General features: G+C 51.3%; 1 protein-coding gene across 1 annotated transcript in view; it reads right to left on the bottom strand.

Moving 5' to 3' along the window:
• LOC142290310 (interleukin-18 receptor 1-like) overlaps positions 1-20,912 on the bottom strand; it is a 142,485-nt gene that overhangs the window by 73,421 nt on the left and 48,152 nt on the right. Inside the window, exons 4-6 of the mRNA XM_075334270.1 lie at positions 19,523-19,670; positions 18,008-18,043; positions 16,394-16,471 (exon numbers count right to left, since the gene is read on the bottom strand). Coding sequence (XP_075190385.1) covers positions 16,394-16,471; positions 18,008-18,043; positions 19,523-19,670 — 262 coding nt within the window. The remainder of the gene's footprint in view (positions 1-16,393; positions 16,472-18,007; positions 18,044-19,522; positions 19,671-20,912) is intronic.

The following is a 20,912-nucleotide window of genomic DNA, read 5'->3' as shown; positions in this document are numbered from 1 at the left end:
TAGTCCGGGACCTACAATCCCCCACTACCACTTTACTCCTCTCACTTCCTCTGTCTCCACTTTACTGTTTTGTTCCCTTCCCTTACACCTCAGGACCCCTAGGTGGGCGTCACCATCTGCCTGGCCCCACCCACTTGTGTGTCCCTATTGTCCTGGGGGGGTGACTAGGCACACTGATACCCCTTTCTTGACCCCCCATAAAGTATGATGGCAACAAATGTGTCCCCAAACACAGTACAATACCACACAGTAAAATTCTCTACAGTAGCCTCTACACACACAGTATGTTGACCCTACAATGCCCCTCGCAAAGTATGACACCCACACAGTGACCCTAACACAGTATGATGGCCTCGAGTGGTCCTCCATAGTGGTCTTCCATACAGCATAGTGGCCCCCACACAACCCTCCACACTGTATAATGCCCTAGAGACATTATAATGGCCATCATTAGACCTCCAAGAAATATAATGACCTTCCACATAGCCCTCCACACAGTATAATAGCCCCCACACAAGCCTTCGCACATAAAAATGAACCCCACAGAGCCCTCCAAAAGTATAATTGCCCCCCACACAAACCTCCAAACAGTATAATTGCTTACACAGAATCCTCCAAATACTATGATAATCCCCTCATAGCACACCAAATTGTATGACGCCCCCCCACATAGCCCTCCAAATAACCCCCCATATAGCCCTCCAAATAGTATGATGGCCTCTAAGTAGCCCTTCAAATAGTATGATGCCCCATAAAATAGCCCTCCAATTAGTATGATGGCTCCACAAAGTATTTTTTGATTAAAAAAATAAAATAATCACCTATCCCTGTTCCCTTGTTGCTCCGCTCTCTGCACCCTATGGTCTGCACTGCTCAGCATAGTGGTCACGATGTAATGACATCATCTGTCTTGAGACATCCGACGGATAGGGAGAATGATGGAGGAGGGAGCGTCAGCGTCATAGCCTTCAATTGTATACGTAAGCAGGATACAAATACAGTCGAAAGTTGGTCGGGCTGTTAGTGGATGCATCTTCATGTTGAAATATTTGCACTAAATACTAAACGCTATGTGTGGTGTAAAATTAATACTGCACATCACCCTGAAAACATGATCTCCACCATCAAATATAGTGGTGGTGGCAGCATGATGCCGTTGGGGTGCTTTTCTTCATTAGGGACAGGGAAGCTGGTCAGGATTGATGGAAGATGGATGGAGCTAAATACAGGGCAATCCTGGAGGGAACCTGTTAGAGGCTGCAAAAGATTTGAGACCAGCACGTAGGTTCACCTTCTAGCAGGAGAACAACCCTAAACCTAATGCCAGAGCTACAATGGAATGGTTTAGATCAAAGCATATGCATTCGTGTGTGTGAATGGCCCAGGCAAAGTACAGACTTAAATCCCATCGAGAATCTGTGGCAACACTTGAAAATTGCTGTTCCCAAACATTCTCCTTCCAATCTCACTAACTAGAGTGAGTTTGCAAGGTAGAATGGGAAAAAAATGTTGACCTTTTGTTGTGCAAAGCTGGTGGAGACATACCCCCAAAAGACTTTCAACAGTAACTGCCGCAAAAGGTGGTCTTACCAAGTATTGATTCAGGGAGTCTTAATACAAATTTAGGAAACTATGTATCATTTCCTTCACACTTCAAAAATATTTACTACTTTGTGTTAGTATATATCATAAAATTTCCAAAAAATAAACTTAAGTTTGTAGGTGTAACCATAAAAAATGTGGAAAGGTTAACGTGGTATGAATCTTTTTTAAATGCACTGAATTTAACCTAACTGCCATTTACAGAAAGATTATCTTTAAGATGAGTCTTTAAGATTGGAAAATAGGTTAAAGAGAGGTAAAGGAAAGAGTGATTCACCTTCAAACACAACTTATGATTAACCGCAGGCCATTATCTAAACACAAATCAATATCATTGAAAGTCACTGTAAAAATAAGGTGCTATGTATACATAATACTAAGAACTAGAGCTAACAAGACCACAGCATATATTACATGTAACTCCACTAGAAATGACACTATGAGGATTAAGCGGTGTGATGTATAAGTTTACATTTTGGGAATACAGCATATTACATATTCTAAATCAATTGTGGTGTTAAAAATATGTAATTTTAGGACACCAAAAATGATTAGTTGTAAAGGTATTAGTATCACTTATCTGGAAGAGGGAATATGCGTGCACATTTGTTAATGCATTTATGCTCAATGTTATTGTTATGGTTTCCAGGGAACACCACACTGGTGCAGAGCAACTAAAAGCATCAAATTTTTTGGGTGGTCTATTGAAACACATGCCATCAGACCATTGCCTGAGTATCGCCCCTTGACACTGAAAAATGTCCTCTGCGCACCTATTTCTGCCTCCCTATGTATTGACCCTGCCTGCACATTAATAATAACAATGTTTATTTTTATAGTGCCGACATATTCCACAGCACTTTACAATTCACTGGGGCTTGTAGAGACAAAAACAAAACAAAATATCACATAGTTCAGCAATTACAATAGAATTAAGGGCCCTGCTCGCAAGCTTACAATCTATGGAGAAATGGGGGGACACAAAAGGTAAATGGTGCTTGTAATGTCTAGTCCAGCCATCATTATGATAAATTATTTGTGCCGCCCCGGTGACGACCAGGGTGCTTGAATCTGGGGTGGTCGTGGCTCGAGGGGTCCGGATCCGGGCTCCGAGGACACTCAGAACTGGAGAAGGGGTTATTTACAGGGGAAGTGTTCGTGACACCACCTGCGGGGTACAGTAATGGGAGTTCCGCCGCTGCTGCAATGAGGACTGGGGCACATGGTGGGGAGCAGCAAGGTGACAGTTCCTCCTCAGGTAGGGAATGCCCCGGAGCTCGGGTTGGTGAGGATATGTAAAAGGCAGGGTTCAGGGGCAGGCGTATTCACTGCGGTGCTTGATGCACTGTTTAGGCGAAGATAAACTGAGGCACACACTGTTCTTAACCAAGTCTCTGTGTACAGCTGCCACTGCCTGGAGCCCGTCCAGGTCCTCGGGACCACCGGTGTTACTAGTAGTCCAGAACCTGCCTCCGTGCACTGTTTGTGTTGTCTGTGTGGGTCCCTATAGCTTGAAGCTGTAAGGGCCAGTTCTTCAGTTTTAAGTGAAGTGTTGCTCCTAAGGGGTGACACTTGGGACCTCAGTGGGTTGCTTTGTCTGGAAAACCCTGTCTCCCATGTTGTGCTGATGCCCTCAGTCCCTGAGCTCTAGGAAGGTCCCTGAAGAACCCCTTCCTCTGTAGGTTAATTGCCAGGACATTTAATCGGCTCCTGACCTAGGGTCCTGTAAGCCGTCGTGCTCAGTACCGGTCAGTTCTGTCAGTCCCTGAACCCGGTTACCGACTCCTTTGGTCCCGGACCACTGTCTGCGACCTAACTTCTGTCTTTCTAGCTCCCCAGCAGCTAACACTCCAGTCCCTCTCACTTTGAGAGCTGTCACTACTCGACTGTCTTGATCCCTCCCACCCGTTTGCCTGACCCCTAGGTGGGTGGCCCTGTTCCAGCTAGACCAACCCACTGGTGTGTTTGACAGGTCATGGTGTGAGGTGTGGGTTGGGATTTGTGGTGCTGATGGAGGTGACACCGGTTTCTGGGAACCTGGAACCATGGGGGGTAGGTCCTGCACCTTGGGGGAGAAGGATGCAATTCCCTGTAGCATCCTGATGTACTCAGGGGCGCTACATTCCCACTTGGTTAAACGTAGCTGGTCCGCGAGCTACAGTGCACACAGAGTTTTATTGCAACCGGAAAGTAAAAAGGTAACAAGTTAAACATTCTTCCCTCGCAGGGGAGGCACTTTACTTAAACGTTATAGCATCCCACACCCTTCAACTCACCACCCAAAAGGATCCTGGTCCCCCAAAACCTTCTAAGGAGGCAGATTACCAGTCCCTTTGGTGACCAGGTCTGAGCCGTCTCTATCCCAGACCTTTCCTCCAACCGTCCTCTCCTGAGGATGGTGGTAAGTAGTCCAGAAGAGTGGTGTGATGCTCCAAAGGCGCAACTGGTGCAACTATTTACAAGACAGTTTGTGATTGCTGCCAGTCCTGCAATCATGGTCCATAATTAAAACTAGAACGGCTTCCTGCAACTTATAAAAACTCTCAGATTATTTAAACGTATTAACGTATCATGCAGACCTTTTCAACATATTTACATTACAACAAGATAGCCAGGTTCAGCTACTGTCGCGGGCGGGGAGGAGGGTGTCAGCACACCGCGCTCACCCCTTCTGCTCGGGTCCGGCAGTTGCTCCTGGTGGCTCGAGCCGTGGGCCGGATCCCGGGGTGTCTCGAGCGACACTCCTCGCCCGTGAGTGAAAGGGGGGTGTTTGTTGGGATTATAGTTCGTGACGCCACCCACGGTTGTGGTGATTGCACCACCGCTGCTCAGTGTGGGGGTCCCGGGGATGGTGATGGGAGCAGCAAGGTGTTGTGTTGCCCCTCCGTGGGTAGGGGTTGGTGATCCCGGGGCCCGGTGAGGAGATGTGAAGTGTAGGGCCTGGAGGGCGCAGGGACGCGGGGGCAGCGCTGTGCCTTGCGGCACTGTGGTACTCACTCAGCCTGAGACACGGACACAGTTTGTACGGTAAACCAACGGCTGGTAGGACGGTCCCACAGACGGCTGCACCTGCACTCCCGGTAGGTGACGGTGACGTCTCTCTTCCTTGCACCTGTGTTGTCTGATGGTATCGGTGGATTCCCTCCGGTTACCCACTCCCCGACTGCAATCTGGACCGGAGGAGCTCTACACTTTGCCCGCAGGCGCTGGCCCTGGGGAAACTGGTGCCTTGGCGGTGGCGGTGTCTCCCCGGTAATGGTCGGGCTGTTGCCGTCAATCGGGACTTTGTTGCTGGGGGATCTGCGTCCCCTTCACTGACGGATTCGGCAAATTGGGCGACTCCTAGCCTTGCCGGGGTCCGAGAGGCCCCTGCCCTGGTGCTGACTGTCCTTCGGAACACTGCTCCAGACCACCGGGCACACAGCCAACGGGGTCCTTCCAGGAACTTCCAAACGGTCCCCCTCCGGACAGTCACCGCCGTCGCTGACCTTGCTGTTCTAGCCCTACACACAGCTGGGCTCTCAGGCTCTGCGCACTCTCTGCGCTCTCTCCACTTCTTGCTTTCCTCCTTTTCCACTTTCCTTTCCTTCACTTTCACTTCTGGTTCTTTACTCTAGCCCCTGCCTGGGCTACTCCTCACTCCTTCCACTTCCTCCTCCCTGACAGTTCTGCTCTCTTGCCCTGCCCGGGCTAATCTCGATGTTTACTCAAGCCCTGCCTGGGCTAATCTGCCTGGTAACTTCCTGCCTCCAGAGTTGTGAGCTCCTTGGTGGGCGGAGCCAACCGCCTGGCCCACCCCCTGGTGTGCATCAACAGACTCTTGGAGGGAGGCAACAAGGATTTCTGGTTAGCAGGTGTGCCTACCTGGAGTGTGGGGTGTGGTGGTGTTGTTACCCGTGTCCCCTGGCTTGCCCAGGGCGACACATTCCCCCTTAGCAAAATGCAGACCGTCCGCGGGCTGCCGTCCTACACCGGTTTTATTTTTCTGCAAAAAGGGGATAACAGGGTTAAACATAACATACATGACATTTTTAATCAACTCTTCCCAAGACGGGAGGCACATTTTACTTTTAACGTTACAACGGTGTACGGTCACGGTTTCCGCTCTCTCCCACCCAAGCAACCTGGCCCTGATGCTGCCCCTAAAGCCCAGGCAGCACCCCTTGACCCACAGTCCAGCACAAGTCACCCGAGCGGGATCTGTCCTTCCCTCCAGAGGGTAGCCACCGGTCCTTTTGGTGGCTGGGCCCTGGCCTGCTCTGCTCAGGGCCCTCCCTCCAACCTGCCTCTCCGGAGGCGGCATTGCGGAAACGGTAACGGTACCCAACATATTTACAAGCCACTAACGTTTGTGGTTGCCCTGCAGAGTTCACGGGCTTGTCCATGGCTAGTTCCCATGCATTTTTAAACTTTGAACGGTCCCCACGGGGACAACGGTGCCGGCTCCTGCCGGTTGCAAATCAACAAAATAAATCAGGTGACTTCTCGGGTAATCATTTTCATCTTATCATTTTTCAAAACTTTCAACTTTTTCAAACAAACACACAGATGGTCCCAACGGGAACGGTGCTGCGGGCTTCCACTGCCCTACTCCGGTCTTTCAAGCGCTGGGGCTGCTGGCAAGGGGTAAAGGTCTGCGCTCGCTCGGGCCTCCGGGCCCCTTCTGAGGTTAACGTCCAGCGCAAACCATCCTCGCTCCCCAAAGTGCCGGGTATACTGCACAATATCTCCCGGCATCAGGTTACGGCCGGGATGTTCTTCGGGCAGGTGAGCATGCACGTCCCGCCGGGCTACAAACACCTCGGCCTCCAGGCCCGGCTCATAGATGAACCCGTAGCCCCGGCGGACATCAAACCGCCTCACCTGCCCCTCGTACAGCGGTCCCCGGTCACGGAAGGTCGCTTGCCGGAGATTTTCTTTCTCACAGATCGCTCTGGCCACCAGCTCGGCCTTCTTCCTCTCTCTCTCGGCGATCTCCAGGCCCAGCGGTACCGGCTCCCTATCCCAGTACGGCGCTGCTGCCAGCGCCGGCGCACGGGTCGGGCCCCGCGGGACATCTAGAACGTTACCCACCGTCAGGAAGGTGGGCGGCGTATCCCGCGGTGTCATGGCCTTGGGCGCTGCCTTGCAGCAGCAACCCGGCGCTACCTCAGCCGAGGTGTGGGGGATGGGCTTAGGGGCTTTCCGCTGTCGGGCCTTCGTCTCGGAGTGGGTCTTCGGCTCCGGCTCGGGGAGTTTCTCAGGGGATGCCTCCGGTTCGGTCTTCGGAGTCTTCCACGGCAACACCGCTGACCTGCTGCGAGCTCCGGCTACAGGTTGGCCCGCTTGGGCGGGGACGCTGGGTACTGCTACCGGTTGCGGTGGTAGCAGGCCTAGTGGCGGGGTCACGGCCTCCGGGACGGGTGGCGAGGGAGGCAGCGAAGGGAGAGGGCTTGGACCGGGCCCCACAGCCGCGATGACCGGCCCCTCAAGGGCATCGGGACGTGGGTCACTCACCCTCCCTTTCTCCGCTTCCTCCTCGCGTCTCCGCACGGTGGCTACAACGTCCGCCATGTCGGCCTCCCACTCCTCCATAAGGAGCTGCATCTTCACCTGCAGCCGTTGGTAGAGCTGCGCGGTCCGGATCTCTACCCACGCCGCGGTTCCAGGCGCGGGGGGCACGGTGTCGCGGGACGGCATCCACATGACGGCTGGTTCGTTTGCTTCCAGGAACGGTTTTTCTGGCAAGGTCCTGGCGTCCTTGCTTTTATAGCGGCGACTACATGCCGCCATCGCGTCCCCCTTAGCTCTTTTCGGCCCCTCCTCTCTCGGGGCGGAGTTTTGGCCTTCGCGCCTCTACTGCTCGAGAAGACGCTCGAGCGGGAACTTTTCGCGCCAAAGATGGCGGCTTCTGAAATTTTTCTGCCGGATACCTCCGGCGGTAACAAGGCGCACCTCTACCAGACGGCAGAGCGGTAAGATCCTGTTCGTGACGCCAAGTTGTCGCGGGCGGGGAGGAGGGTGTCAGCACACCGCGCTCACCCCTTCTGCTCGGGTCCGGCAGTTGCTCCTGGTGGCTCGAGCCGTGGGCCGGATCCCGGGGTGTCTCGAGCGACACTCCTCGCCCGTGAGTGAAAGGGGGGTGTTTGTTGGGATTATAGTTCGTGACGCCACCCACGGTTGTGGTGATTGCACCACCGCTGCTCAGTGTGGGGGTCCCGGGGATGGTGATGGGAGCAGCAAGGTGTTGTGTTGCCCCTCCGTGGGTAGGGGTTGGTGATCCCGGGGCCCGGTGAGGAGATGTGAAGTGTAGGGCCTGGAGGGCGCAGGGACGCGGGGGCAGCGCTGTGCCTTGCGGCACTGTGGTACTCACTCAGCCTGAGACACGGACACAGTTTGTACGGTAAACCAACGGCTGGTAGGACGGTCCCACAGACGGCTGCACCTGCACTCCCGGTAGGTGACGGTGACGTCTCTCTTCCTTGCACCTGTGTTGTCTGATGGTATCGGTGGATTCCCTCCGGTTACCCACTCCCCGACTGCAATCTGGGCCGGAGGAGCTCTACACTTTGCCCGCAGGCGCTGGCCCTGGGGAAACTGGTGCCTTGGCGGTGGCGGTGTCTCCCCGGTAATGGTCGGGCTGTTGCCGTCAATCGGGACTTTGTTGCTGGGGGATCTGCGTCCCCTTCACTGACGGATTCGGCAAATTGGGCGACTCCTAGCCTTGCCGGGGTCCGAGAGGCCCCTGCCCTGGTGCTGACTGTCCTTCGGAACACTGCTCCAGACCACCGGGCACACAGCCAACGGGGTCCTTCCAGGAACTTCCAAACGGTCCCCCTCCGGACAGTCACCGCCGTCGCTGACCTTGCTGTTCTAGCCCTACACACAGCTGGGCTCTCAGGCTCTGCGCACTCTCTGCGCTCTCTCCACTTCTTGCTTTCCTCCTTTTCCACTTTCCTTTCCTTCACTTTCACTTCTGGTTCTTTACTCTAGCCCCTGCCTGGGCTACTCCTCACTCCTTCCACTTCCTCCTCCCTGACAGTTCTGCTCTCTTGCCCTGCCCGGGCTAATCTCGATGTTTACTCAAGCCCTGCCTGGGCTAATCTGCCTGGTAACTTCCTGCCTCCAGAGTTGTGAGCTCCTTGGTGGGCGGAGCCAACCGCCTGGCCCACCCCCTGGTGTGCATCAACAGACTCTTGGAGGGAGGCAACAAGGATTTCTGGTTAGCAGGTGTGCCTACCTGGAGTGTGGGGTGTGGTGGTGTTGTTACCCGTGTCCCCTGGCTTGCCCAGGGCGACACATTCCCCCTTAGCAAAATGCAGACCGTCCGCGGGCTGCCGTCCTACACCGGTTTTATTTTTCTGCAAAAAGGGGATAACAGGGTTAAACATAACATACATGACATTTTTAATCAACTCTTCCCAAGACGGGAGGCACATTTTACTTTTAACGTTACAACGGTGTACGGTCACGGTTTCCGCTCTCTCCCACCCAAGCAACCTGGCCCTGATGCTGCCCCTAAAGCCCAGGCAGCACCCCTTGACCCACAGTCCAGCACAAGTCACCCGAGCGGGATCTGTCCTTCCCTCCAGAGGGTAGCCACCGGTCCTTTTGGTGGCTGGGCCCTGGCCTGCTCTGCTCAGGGCCCTCCCTCCAACCTGCCTCTCCGGAGGCGGCATTGCGGAAACGGTAACGGTACCCAACATATTTACAAGCCACTAACGTTTGTGGTTGCCCTGCAGAGTTCACGGGCTTGTCCATGGCTAGTTCCCATGCATTTTTAAACTTTGAACGGTCCCCACGGGGACAACGGTGCCGGCTCCTGCCGGTTGCAAATCAACAAAATAAATCAGGTGACTTCTCGGGTAATCATTTTCATCTTATCATTTTTCAAAACTTTCAACTTTTTCAAACAAACACACAGATGGTCCCAACGGGAACGGTGCTGCGGGCTTCCACTGCCCTACTCCGGTCTTTCAAGCGCTGGGGCTGCTGGCAAGGGGTAAAGGTCTGCGCTCGCTCGGGCCTCCGGGCCCCTTCTGAGGTTAACGTCCAGCGCAAACCATCCTCGCTCCCCAAAGTGCCGGGTATACTGCACAATATCTCCCGGCATCAGGTTACGGCCGGGATGTTCTTCGGGCAGGTGAGCATGCACGTCCCGCCGGGCTACAAACACCTCGGCCTCCAGGCCCGGCTCATAGATGAACCCGTAGCCCCGGCGGACATCAAACCGCCTCACCTGCCCCTCGTACAGCGGTCCCCGGTCACGGAAGGTCGCTTGCCGGAGATTTTCTTTCTCACAGATCGCTCTGGCCACCAGCTCGGCCTTCTTCCTCTCTCTCTCGGCGATCTCCAGGCCCAGCGGTACCGGCTCCCTATCCCAGTACGGCGCTGCTGCCAGCGCCGGCGCACGGGTCGGGCCCCGCGGGACATCTAGAACGTTACCCACCGTCAGGAAGGTGGGCGGCGTATCCCGCGGTGTCATGGCCTTGGGCGCTGCCTTGCAGCAACAACCCGGCGCTACCTCAGCCGAGGTGTGGGGGATGGGCTTAGGGGCTTTCCGCTGCCGGGCCTTCGTCTCGGAGTGGGTCTTCGGCTCCGGCTCGGGGAGTTTCTCAGGGGATGCCTCCGGTTCGGTCTTCGGAGTCTTCCACGGCAACACCGCTGACCTGCTGCGAGCTCCGGCTACAGGTTGGCCCGCTTGGGCGGGGACGCTGGGTACTGCTACCGGTTGCGGTGGTAGCAGGCCTAGTGGCGGGGTCACGGCCTCCGGGACAGGTGGCGAGGGAGGCAGCGAAGGGAGAGGGCTTGGACCGGGCCCCACAGCCGCGATGACCGGCCCCTCAAGGGCATCGGGACGTGGGTCACTCACCCTCCCTTTCTCCGCTTCCTCCTCGCGTCTCCGCACGGTGGCTACAACGTCCGCCATGTCGGCCTCCCACTCCTCCATGAGGAGCTGCATCTTCACCTGCAGCCGTTGGTAGAGCTGCGTGGTCCGGATCTCTACCCACGCCGCGGTTCCAGGCGCGGGGGGCACGGTGTCGCGGGACGGCATCCACATGACGGCTGGTTCGTTTGCTTCCAGGAACGGTTTTTCTGGCAAGGTCCTGGCGTCCTTGCTTTTATAGCGGCGACTACATGCCGCCATCGCGTCCCCCTTAGCTCTTTTCGGCCCCTCCTCTCTCGGGGCGGAGTTTTGGCCTTCGCGCCTCTACTGCTCGAGAAGACGCTCGAGCGGGAACTTTTCGCGCCAAAGATGGCGGCTTCTGAAATTTTTCTGCCGGATACCTCCGGCGGTAACAAGGCGCACCTCTACCAGACGGCAGAGCGGTAAGATCCTGTTCGTGACGCCAAGTTGTCGCGGGCGGGGAGGAGGGTGTCAGCACACCGTGCTCACCCCTTCTGCTCGGGTCCGGCAGTTGCTCCTGGTGGCTCGAGCCGTGGGCCGGATCCCGGGGTGTCTCGAGCGACACTCCTCGCCCGTGAGTGAAAGGGGGGTGTTTGTTGGGATTATAGTTCGTGACGCCACCCACGGTTGTGGTGATTGCACCACCGCTGCTCAGTGTGGGGGTCCCGGGGATGGTGATGGGAGCAGCAAGGTGTTGTGTTGCCCCTCCGTGGGTAGGGGTTGGTGATCCCGGGGCCCGGTGAGGAGATGTGAAGTGTAGGGCCTGGAGGGCGCAGGGACGCGGGGGCAGCGCTGTGCCTTGCGGCACTGTGGTACTCACTCAGCCTGAGACACGGACACAGTTTGTACGGTAAACCAACGGCTGGTAGGACGGTCCCACAGACGGCTGCACCTGCACTCCCGGTAGGTGACGGTGACGTCTCTCTTCCTTGCACCTGTGTTGTCTGATGGTATCGGTGGATTCCCTCCGGTTACCCACTCCCCGACTGCAATCTGGGCCGGAGGAGCTCTACACTTTGCCCGCAGGCGCTGGCCCTGGGGAAACTGGTGCCTTGGCGGTGGCGGTGTCTCCCCGGTAATGGTCGGGCTGTTGCCGTCAATCGGGACTTTGTTGCTGGGGGATCTGCGTCCCCTTCACTGACGGATTCGGCAAATTGGGCGACTCCTAGCCTTGCCGGGGTCCGAGAGGCCCCTGCCCTGGTGCTGACTGTCCTTCGGAACACTGCTCCAGACCACCGGGCACACAGCCAACGGGGTCCTTCCAGGAACTTCCAAACGGTCCCCCTCCGGACAGTCACCGCCGTCGCTGACCTTGCTGTTCTAGCCCTACACACAGCTGGGCTCTCAGGCTCTGCGCACTCTCTGCGCTCTCTCCACTTCTTGCTTTCCTCCTTTTCCACTTTCCTTTCCTTCACTTTCACTTCTGGTTCTTTACTCTAGCCCCTGCCTGGGCTACTCCTCACTCCTTCCACTTCCTCCTCCCTGACAGTTCTGCTCTCTTGCCCTGCCCGGGCTAATCTCGATGTTTACTCAAGCCCTGCCTGGGCTAATCTGCCTGGTAACTTCCTGCCTCCAGAGTTGTGAGCTCCTTGGTGGGCGGAGCCAACCGCCTGGCCCACCCCCTGGTGTGCATCAACAGACTCTTGGAGGGAGGCAACAAGGATTTCTGGTTAGCAGGTGTGCCTACCTGGAGTGTGGGGTGTGGTGGTGTTGTTACCCGTGTCCCCTGGCTTGCCCAGGGCGACACACTACCATTTCACTTTTCTGGAGAAGTTGGGGCTGCTGCGGAGGCTGGTACAATCTTCCCCTCCACCATGGCATACTTGTTGACCTCTAGGGTGTACCAGCCCCGCTTTCCACAGTGATGTGTGTAAGAAACCATATCACCTTATTTCAGGTTTCTATAGGGGTGACCCTTTGGGAGGTGCTCCGCAACTTGCCTCCTAACACAAACACCCCCGCAGCAAGGCCCAGATCGAAGATAAACCCCAAACCCTTGATGGAGTCAAAACGCTCCACAAAGCCCCGATACCGCGACCCTCTGACCCGGTAGGTGACCTTTCTTAGGTGTTCTTTTTCGTGGAGTGTGCGGTTGGGGATCTCCGCTTGGCGCTGTTCACTGGCGGACACCTCCGCAAGCAGCTGCTGAGGTCTGTCTCAGTATGGGGCACTGTCTCCCGCTCCTTCTTCCAGGAGCCCGGGATGCACTTGAAGCCCTGCGGCCCTGGCTGCTACCAGAGGGCCGCTCTTAAGTGGAAATGGCAAGCCTGCGGGTTCGCTCACTGCAGCTTCAACGAGAGGGGACGGCTGTTCCGCAGCCGGAGTGGTGGCAGTCGGGTGCTCCATACCGATGTACGGGCCCGGTGATGCGGCCTGGTCAGGTCTGGCCGAGGACGGGACTGGGGGTGATGCGGCCTGGTCTGGTCTGGCCGGTGGTAGGGCTGGAGGCATGGTGGTGAGGTCATCTTTCGCTGGGGCAGGAGGCTCCGCTGCTGGTGTTGGGGGCAGTCTCGGCCATGACTTCGGCCGAGGGTGGAGGTGGTGATGCTGCTGACGTGGTGGCCGGGGGCAGATCGGGTTCCGCGGCCGGGTAGGCCAGATCAACCGGAACTGGGATTCTGCTTACTCGCTCCACACGTAGGGCTTCCGATTCACGGGCTCGCACCGCCGCGGCCACTCCCCTCATCTCGATCCTCCAGTCGTCAAGCAAGAACAGAAACTGGGTCCGTATCCTCCTGCAGAGCTGCTCCGTCTCCTCCTCAATCCAGGAAGCCATCCCGGGAGCAGCACGCTCCGGTGACCAGTCTCTCGGCGCCGACATCTTGCTGCTTCAGGTTCCAGGAACTTTTTATACAGAGTCCTGGTGTCCCTGCACCAGCTTCCGCTCTCACATCCTGCTACTCCCCCTTGGTTTTCGTCACCAACCTCCGGGAGCAGGGGCTCACTGGGACTTCTGGGTCCGGCCACTACCAGTTTCTGCCCGCACTCTAAGATGAGGGGAGGGGCTTTGTTTTGCGCCCTTTTGCGGGGATGATGGCGCAGTTGTTATTTTTAGGCTCCAAAATGGCGGGCAAAATGGTGGCAAGGTAAACAAACAGCTAAAGTTCAAATTTAGACAGTTCTGGAAGGCGCACGTCACCCATATTAGCGGGTCCAGTCCTTATCCTGTTCGCTAGAAGAATTGAGATGTGCCTCCCCGGTGACGACCAGGGTGCTCGGATTCGGGGTGGTTGTGGCTCTGCAGGTTAATTGCCAGGACGTTGAATCGGCTCCTGACCTAGGGTCCTGTACCCCGTCGTGCTCGGTATCGGTCAGTTCTGTCAGTCCCTGAACCCGGTCACCGACTCCTCTGGTCCCGGACCACTGTCTGCGACCCAACTTCTGTCTTTCTAGCTCCCCGGGAGCTAACACTCCAGCCCCTCTCACTTTGAGAGCTGGCACTACTCGACTGTCTTGATCCCTTCCACCCGTCTGCCTGACCCCTAGGTGGGTGGCCCTGTTCCAGCAAGACCAACCCACTGGTGTGTTTGACAGGTCATGGTGTGAGGTGTGGGTAGGGATTTGTGGTGCTGATGGAGGTGACACCGGTTTCTGGGAACCTGGAACCATGGGGGGTAGGTCCTGCACCCTGGGGGAGAAGGATGCAGTTCCCTGTAGCACCCTGATGTACTCAGGGGCGCTACATATTGATTTCATATAAAGTTGAATTGTTGCTATTGGTTGCATGGAGGATATGAGGACAAAAATAGGAGGGAGGAGGTTATGAATAGCAGGCGGAAACAGGGGAGGGTTGGGTTAGTGAGTTAAGATGATAAGCTTGTCTGAAGAGATGTGTTTTTAACGCATACTTGAAAACTTGGGGGCTGGATATTAGTCGCATCCTTTGGGGTAGTGTATTCCAGAAAACTGGCGCAGCCTGAGAAAAGTCTTGGAGACGGAGGTGTGAGGTTCATATTATGAAGGATGTCAGTCTAAGATCATTTGTGCAACGGAGGGTGCAGGTAGGATGATAGACAGAGATGAGGGATGAAGGATAGAGTGGTGCAGAACTGTGGAGAGCTTTGTGGGTGAGAGATATAAGTTTGTATTGTATTCTGTAGTTTATCGGGAGCCAGTGTAGTGACTGGCACAAGGTGGCGGCGTCAGTGAAGTGGCTGGGCAGGAATACAACCTTGGCTGCTGCGTTCAGGATGGATTGGAGAGGGGGAAGTTTGGCTAGAGGGAGACCAATCAGTAAAGAGTTGCAATAGTCTAGATGAGAATGAATAAGAGGGACCGTATAGGCTCTATGGGGATCATACATATATGTATGGGGCTGTGTGGGGCTTATACTATTTGAGTCCATTTGTGAGCTCATACTGTATTTAGATAGTTGTTTGTGAGCTCATACTGTATATACGGTAGCATCTATCGAGGATCATACTATATACTGTACAGTGGGCTGTATGTGAGCTCATACAGCATATAAGGGCCAATTGGGGTCTCATACTGTATCTAGGGGCTGTGTTGAGGCTCATTCATTATAGATGGGGGTTTTGTCGAGGATCATATTGTATAGACGGAGCTGTGCAGGGGCTCATACTATATATTTTAGAGGCTGTGTGGTGGATCATACTGTATATTTGAGAGCTGTGAAGAACATCATACCATGTGTTGGAGTGTTGTAGTGACATGATACTGTGTGTGGGAGGGCTGTGTGGACATCATACTGTGTTGGGGATGTGGGGACATCATATTATGTGAGGGGCTGTGAGGACATCATACAGTGTGGACATCATACTGTGTGATGGAGCTGTTGATCAAGGTACAAGGGCTAAATAACAGAAGCAGTATGATTTATGTTTTTTTCTAAATTTTAGAAAAAACAGAAACGTAAATGGTGTAGATTAGATACTAGCACTAAAAATACATGAGACAGACAGATAGATTGATCGATATAATATCACAATTCTTGTCTAAATTTGAACAAGTTTCACATAATACAGTAGGTCTAAAAAGTAAAAAAAAATTAACCCCTTAATGACATATTGCATATTAAGTATCATATGACAGCTACCTGATTTTGATGCGGATTTGTAAGCCAAGCCCACATCTTTCCCTGCAGATGATGGCTGTGATATCCAGCCATCAGCTGCCCCTAAAGCCTGCTTTACACGTTGCAATTTCGCATACGATATCGTATGCGATTTGCAACGCCCCCATCGTATGTGTGGCACGTTCAATTTGTTGAACGTGCCGCACAAACGATTAACCCCCGTCACACATACCTTCCATACGACCTCGATGTGGGCGGCGAACGTCCACTTCCTGGAGTGGGAGGGACGTTCGGCGTCACATCGACGTCACGCGGCAGCCGGCCAATAGAAGCGGAGGGGCGGAGCTGAGCGGGATGTAAACATCCCATCCACCTCCTTCCTTACGCATTGTGGGCCGGGAGCCGCAGGACGCAGGTAAGATCTGTTCATTGTTCCCGGGGTGTCACACACTGCAATGTGTGCTACCCCGGGTACGATGAACAATCTGACATGCAATTCGTACGATGTGTATGCGATGAACGTTTTAACGTTCAATCGCAATCGCACGTACCTGTCACACACTGCAATGTACCTTACGATGCCGGATGTGCGTCACTTACGACGTGACCCCCCCGACACATTGTAAGATACATTGCAGCGTGTAAAGCGGGCTTTACAGCCACAGGTTGAAAGGAGCTACATCAGAGGCTGTTAACCTGTCAACCTGTTAAATACCACTGTCAATCTGTGATAGTGGCATTTAGTGTATCTGAAGAATGACAGTCCTGTGAGATGAAAACTGTCATTTTTCCTGTCCTACAATCATTATACTGTAATCCACTCCTATAATTCCATGCTGTCACAACTGATTGAATTGGACTTTACTTACCAATTTCTACTTCTGTTATTGTAATATTCCCAATACCTAGGATTCTTGGCTTTATATTTTCTCTATGGGCTTTGGGAACTAAAATACAGAATATTGTTAATCATAAATTATATTCTTAATCTAAAAATATAATTTTTAGCATAAATATAATTATTAACAGATGTCAACCATAAATGTTTAATGCCATTGATTTCTACTACTGCAATTTGTAAGTTAGAGTTTGTCAGAAAAAGTACTACTAATACATTGTGGTTCACCCTTTTGTTGGAGTTACAAATTGAGTATATTTCGTGACATGTATAACCAAGAGAAGGCTCTGCCATATGCCTCTGTATAAGTATTAAGGGGTATATGTCCCCATAGAAAAATGTATGTTGCGCTGTAAGATACTTCACTTTGCCACATGGCATATGGTAAAAACACACTGGGACATTTCATATCTAGAACCGCAGGTCTCCTTACTTTGGAAACGTAATAAATCAAATTATTCTAGGAATATATTTTGGAGCCTCTGTTGGACTTATTGTCCTTTTATAGGGTGACTTAAATTAAATTGTTTATACATTCATATTAGGGACTTAGCAATTCTAAAAGTTGTGTTTGCAGTGTAGATTTTACTTATTTAGTTTCAAATAAAACTGATTGATTGGATGTGTAACTAAGATGACCTTGGTGAACCCTTGGTGTGGCAAAGAACTCAGTGCAGCATAGCACTCAGTGCATCCCCCTTCAATTGCAATCCAATGCACCGCCCTTTATGTTGCATGACATTGAACACCTTGAAACGCTGCCTGAATTGAATCCTCAACCAAGCACACACTGATACTTACTGGATGTGATTGCACACACAGTATTAGTTTAACTTGAGAGTACAGAAGAGCACACCTGTACCTCCATGCACTAAACCATACCTCCACGGTTTTGGACTTGGCCTGAAACACAATGGAAGTCACTGATTGGCAGTGTGTACCTTCACCCACATGCAGCTAGCCATAAGCAGATCCATTCTAGGGACGTGTGGGCAGGGTTTTTCCATTTTTGGGGGGGAAGGGTTGCACACTACATCTGATAACGCTGTTGTTACCCCAAGTTTGAGCCATTCAAACACTGCGTAACCGAGCACAGCAATGCTTGCGCGAGTGAAGTTCATATTTAAAATGCCCAAACTCCAAACCCAAACTCTGTTTTTAAAAAAAGTCGATGTTCAGCCGAAAGTGAACACAGAACCTTGGGTTCGCTCATCTCTACTTGAGAGCCCCATTCAGGTCTGTAGTTGCATGAGTGCTTCCAGCTGTGGGGAGCTACAGTTCATTGAGGGAACCATGAATTGTATCATGTACTGGGACATACTGAAGCAGAGTATGATCCCCTCCCTTCAAACTGGGCCAAGAGCTGTATACTAACATGATAACAAACCCAAACTGCACACACTGATACTGTGTGAGCGCTGTGCTCCTGTAGTCTTTTTATGCAAAATCAAATTTGTAAAATTTACACTACATGTATCATTTTTATAGGGTTAAGTTCCATATATGAATGTGTAAATGGTATAATTTATGTATTTGCGGTGACAAACTTCACTTGCATTTTGGAGTTGTCTTTTTTTTAACTTACCAGTTGGCTTGGCTATCCGGTTCTGCTTTTTCTTTTCTATTTATAAAATGAGAAAAATAAAAATCAGGATCTAGATCGGTGTTCCTAATCATAATTATTAGGCTATGTGCCCACAGGACTATGTACTCGCGGATTTTGCCGCGGAAAACCTGTAGATTTATCGCAGGTTTTAGCAAGTACAGACACTCCCCATGTTATCCTATGGGACATGAGGAGTGTCTGTGTCCATGCTGCGTTATGTGCGGCTGCAGAATATGCTGCGGATGTCCCGCAGCTGCACGTAACTGCATATCAATTATTCCTGCGGAAATACGTGCGGATGTCTGGGATTTCCGCAGGTAAATTGCACAAATGTCCGCAGGTTTACCACAGATATTTCGCTGGAATCCTGCAGCAATGGAGAGCTGTGGATTCTGGGGAGCTGCTGCGGGAAACTTGCGGACGTACCTGAAGATATATCCGCGGGTACATTGTCCCGTGGGCACATAGCCTTACAGTAGAGTCTAGATGAGTGTTCCTAATCAGGAATACTACAGTACAGTCAAGATAAGTGTTCCTAATCAGGATTACTACAGTAGAGTCTAGATAAGTGTTCCTAATCCGGATTACTACAGTAGAGTCTAGATCAGTGTTCCTAATCAGGATTACAACAGTAGAGTCTAGATCAGTGATCCTAATCCGGATTACTACAGTAGAGTCTAGATCAGTGTTCCTAATCAGGATTGCAACAGTAAAGTCTAGATAAGTGTTCCTAATCAATTTTACTACAGTAGAGTCTAGATCAGTGTTCCTAATCTGGATTACTACAGTAGAGTCTAGATCAGTGTTCCTAATCTGGATTACTACAGTAGAGTCTAGATCAGTGTTCCTAATCCGGATTACTACAGTAGAGTCTAGATCAGTGTTCCTAATCCGGATTACTACAGTAGAGTCTAGATCAGTGTTCCCTATCCCAAGTCCCCAAGAGACATCAACAGATGATGTTTTCAGGATTTTATTAGTATTTAACAGATGATGGAATAATCAACTGTGCAATACTAAGGAAATCCTGAAAACCTGATCTGTGGGTGGGCATTAAAAACTGGAATTGGGCAACACTCGTCTAGCTAGTGAGTGATGATTTAGTACAGATTCTGATCATTCAGATAAGCATCCTTTTACTTTACCTCATTTGCTCCATGGTATTGTGAAATATATAATAATATACCTTCCCCCAAGAATTTAATATATACTACTATGAAATTGCATTGATTTACTGCTATATCTATTTGATCTTGATTAATGTTCTATACTGAATTATTTTCTTCATGCAATAAAAATTATTGAAACACATAAATAATAATACATAATTGAATATCAGTAAATATAAATTCTAAGTAAAAAATACATTGTAAGTAATAAAAATAATTGAATATAAGTCATTTAAATCATCGGAAAATAGCAATAAATTTCAGTCGAACTGATGCATAAAAGAATGTAGTACATTAGTTGCAGAAATTGGAACAGTTAAATTACCTTCCACGATAAGCCATTTCTTCCCACATACACCGGACTTCTCCCCATTGTACATATGAGTTATAATGTAAGTGTATACAGCTGAGTCTGATTGTTGTAAAGAGGTAAATGACACTTCACTTGTATTCTTCACATACTCCTTACAGTTCTAAATCAAAGAAGGAATGTTGGTTAATATAATGAATATTAATACTTGCAATTATTTACCATATACTGTAGCTGTCATGATGACTATGGGATAGTGGAGAACCGGGGCTCCTAACCTGTCTCTCAAGCTAGGGGGGCCCTATGCTATCCCTAATCTTAGGGATACTCCTGATGGTGGAGGTGCCTGAGCCTTCTTCCTGACCCTGCTTCTGATCAGTCCTGATCTGATCCCTTCTCCCCCTAACCCCAGGGAGGAATGACACAAGAGTGTGTTGAAAACCACAGATAAAGACAGGGACAAGGGAAAACCAGAGCGCTGTGAAACAACACACACGGGATAAGACAATAAGAGATTCAGGAGGAAAACAAGAGCAGGAAGGAAGCTTCAAAACAACAGGGGTCAACTCCACAACTGCACCAAGCAAATAAGCACAACTTTCACCAGATCGAGTGGGACACAACACCTCACAGACCAACATAGCCAAACTATAGCTGGCATGGGTGGAAGGATTCAACAAACATAAATAGGAGGGGAGCAGATGTGATTGGCCTCCGCACAACATGTGATTAAAGGAGCAAGCAGACGAGCAGAGATTAACTCTTGCTAGCCTGCCTATAAATTAGCACACAGCAGGTTAACACCCATTTCTACCTATGTTGATCCCAGATACACAAGAAACTATTTGGTGGAGTGTCAGAATCTGCAATCTGTAGAGCTGTAGGGGGAAATATGATTTATTTTCCTGAGGAAGGAGACGGAGATGTCTCTGAAACGCGTAGAATTATGAAATAAAGGAAATCTTTTTCATCTACAACATCAGTGGTTTTTAGCGCGGCATTTAAACCGGTTTTCTCTTTACCTGACCTATATTTTAGAATCTGCAATCTGAACAGAGGCAGACGCCGCCATGGCAGTTGGTGAAGTTTGTTTAAATCTCCAATCTGACATATATGCCATAGATCTGTGTCATCTTTATATAATCTGCTTTATGGCAGTTTCACTTAAAGTATATCAGTGAACAGATATGAAAAAATATCCTGATATATTCAGCACACTGGCTTAAAACTAAACCCATACTCATAGGGATCATAACATATAATAAAAGCCTCTGCTGTTATTGCTGGGGAAGCTATGGGCAGCCATATATTTATTCTATAGAATTGCTTGAAATGAATTTCCAATTCACTGTACTGCACCGCTGAATACTCCCCATCATGTCTGGACAGCTGTAGCTTTTCCAAA

This window comes from Anomaloglossus baeobatrachus, chromosome 2 (genome assembly GCF_048569485.1).
Source record: "Anomaloglossus baeobatrachus isolate aAnoBae1 chromosome 2, aAnoBae1.hap1, whole genome shotgun sequence".
Taxonomy (NCBI): Eukaryota; Metazoa; Chordata; class Amphibia; order Anura; family Aromobatidae; genus Anomaloglossus; species Anomaloglossus baeobatrachus.
Note: the sequence above shows the minus strand (reverse complement) of the source record. Positions and strands in the feature narration are given on the sequence as shown.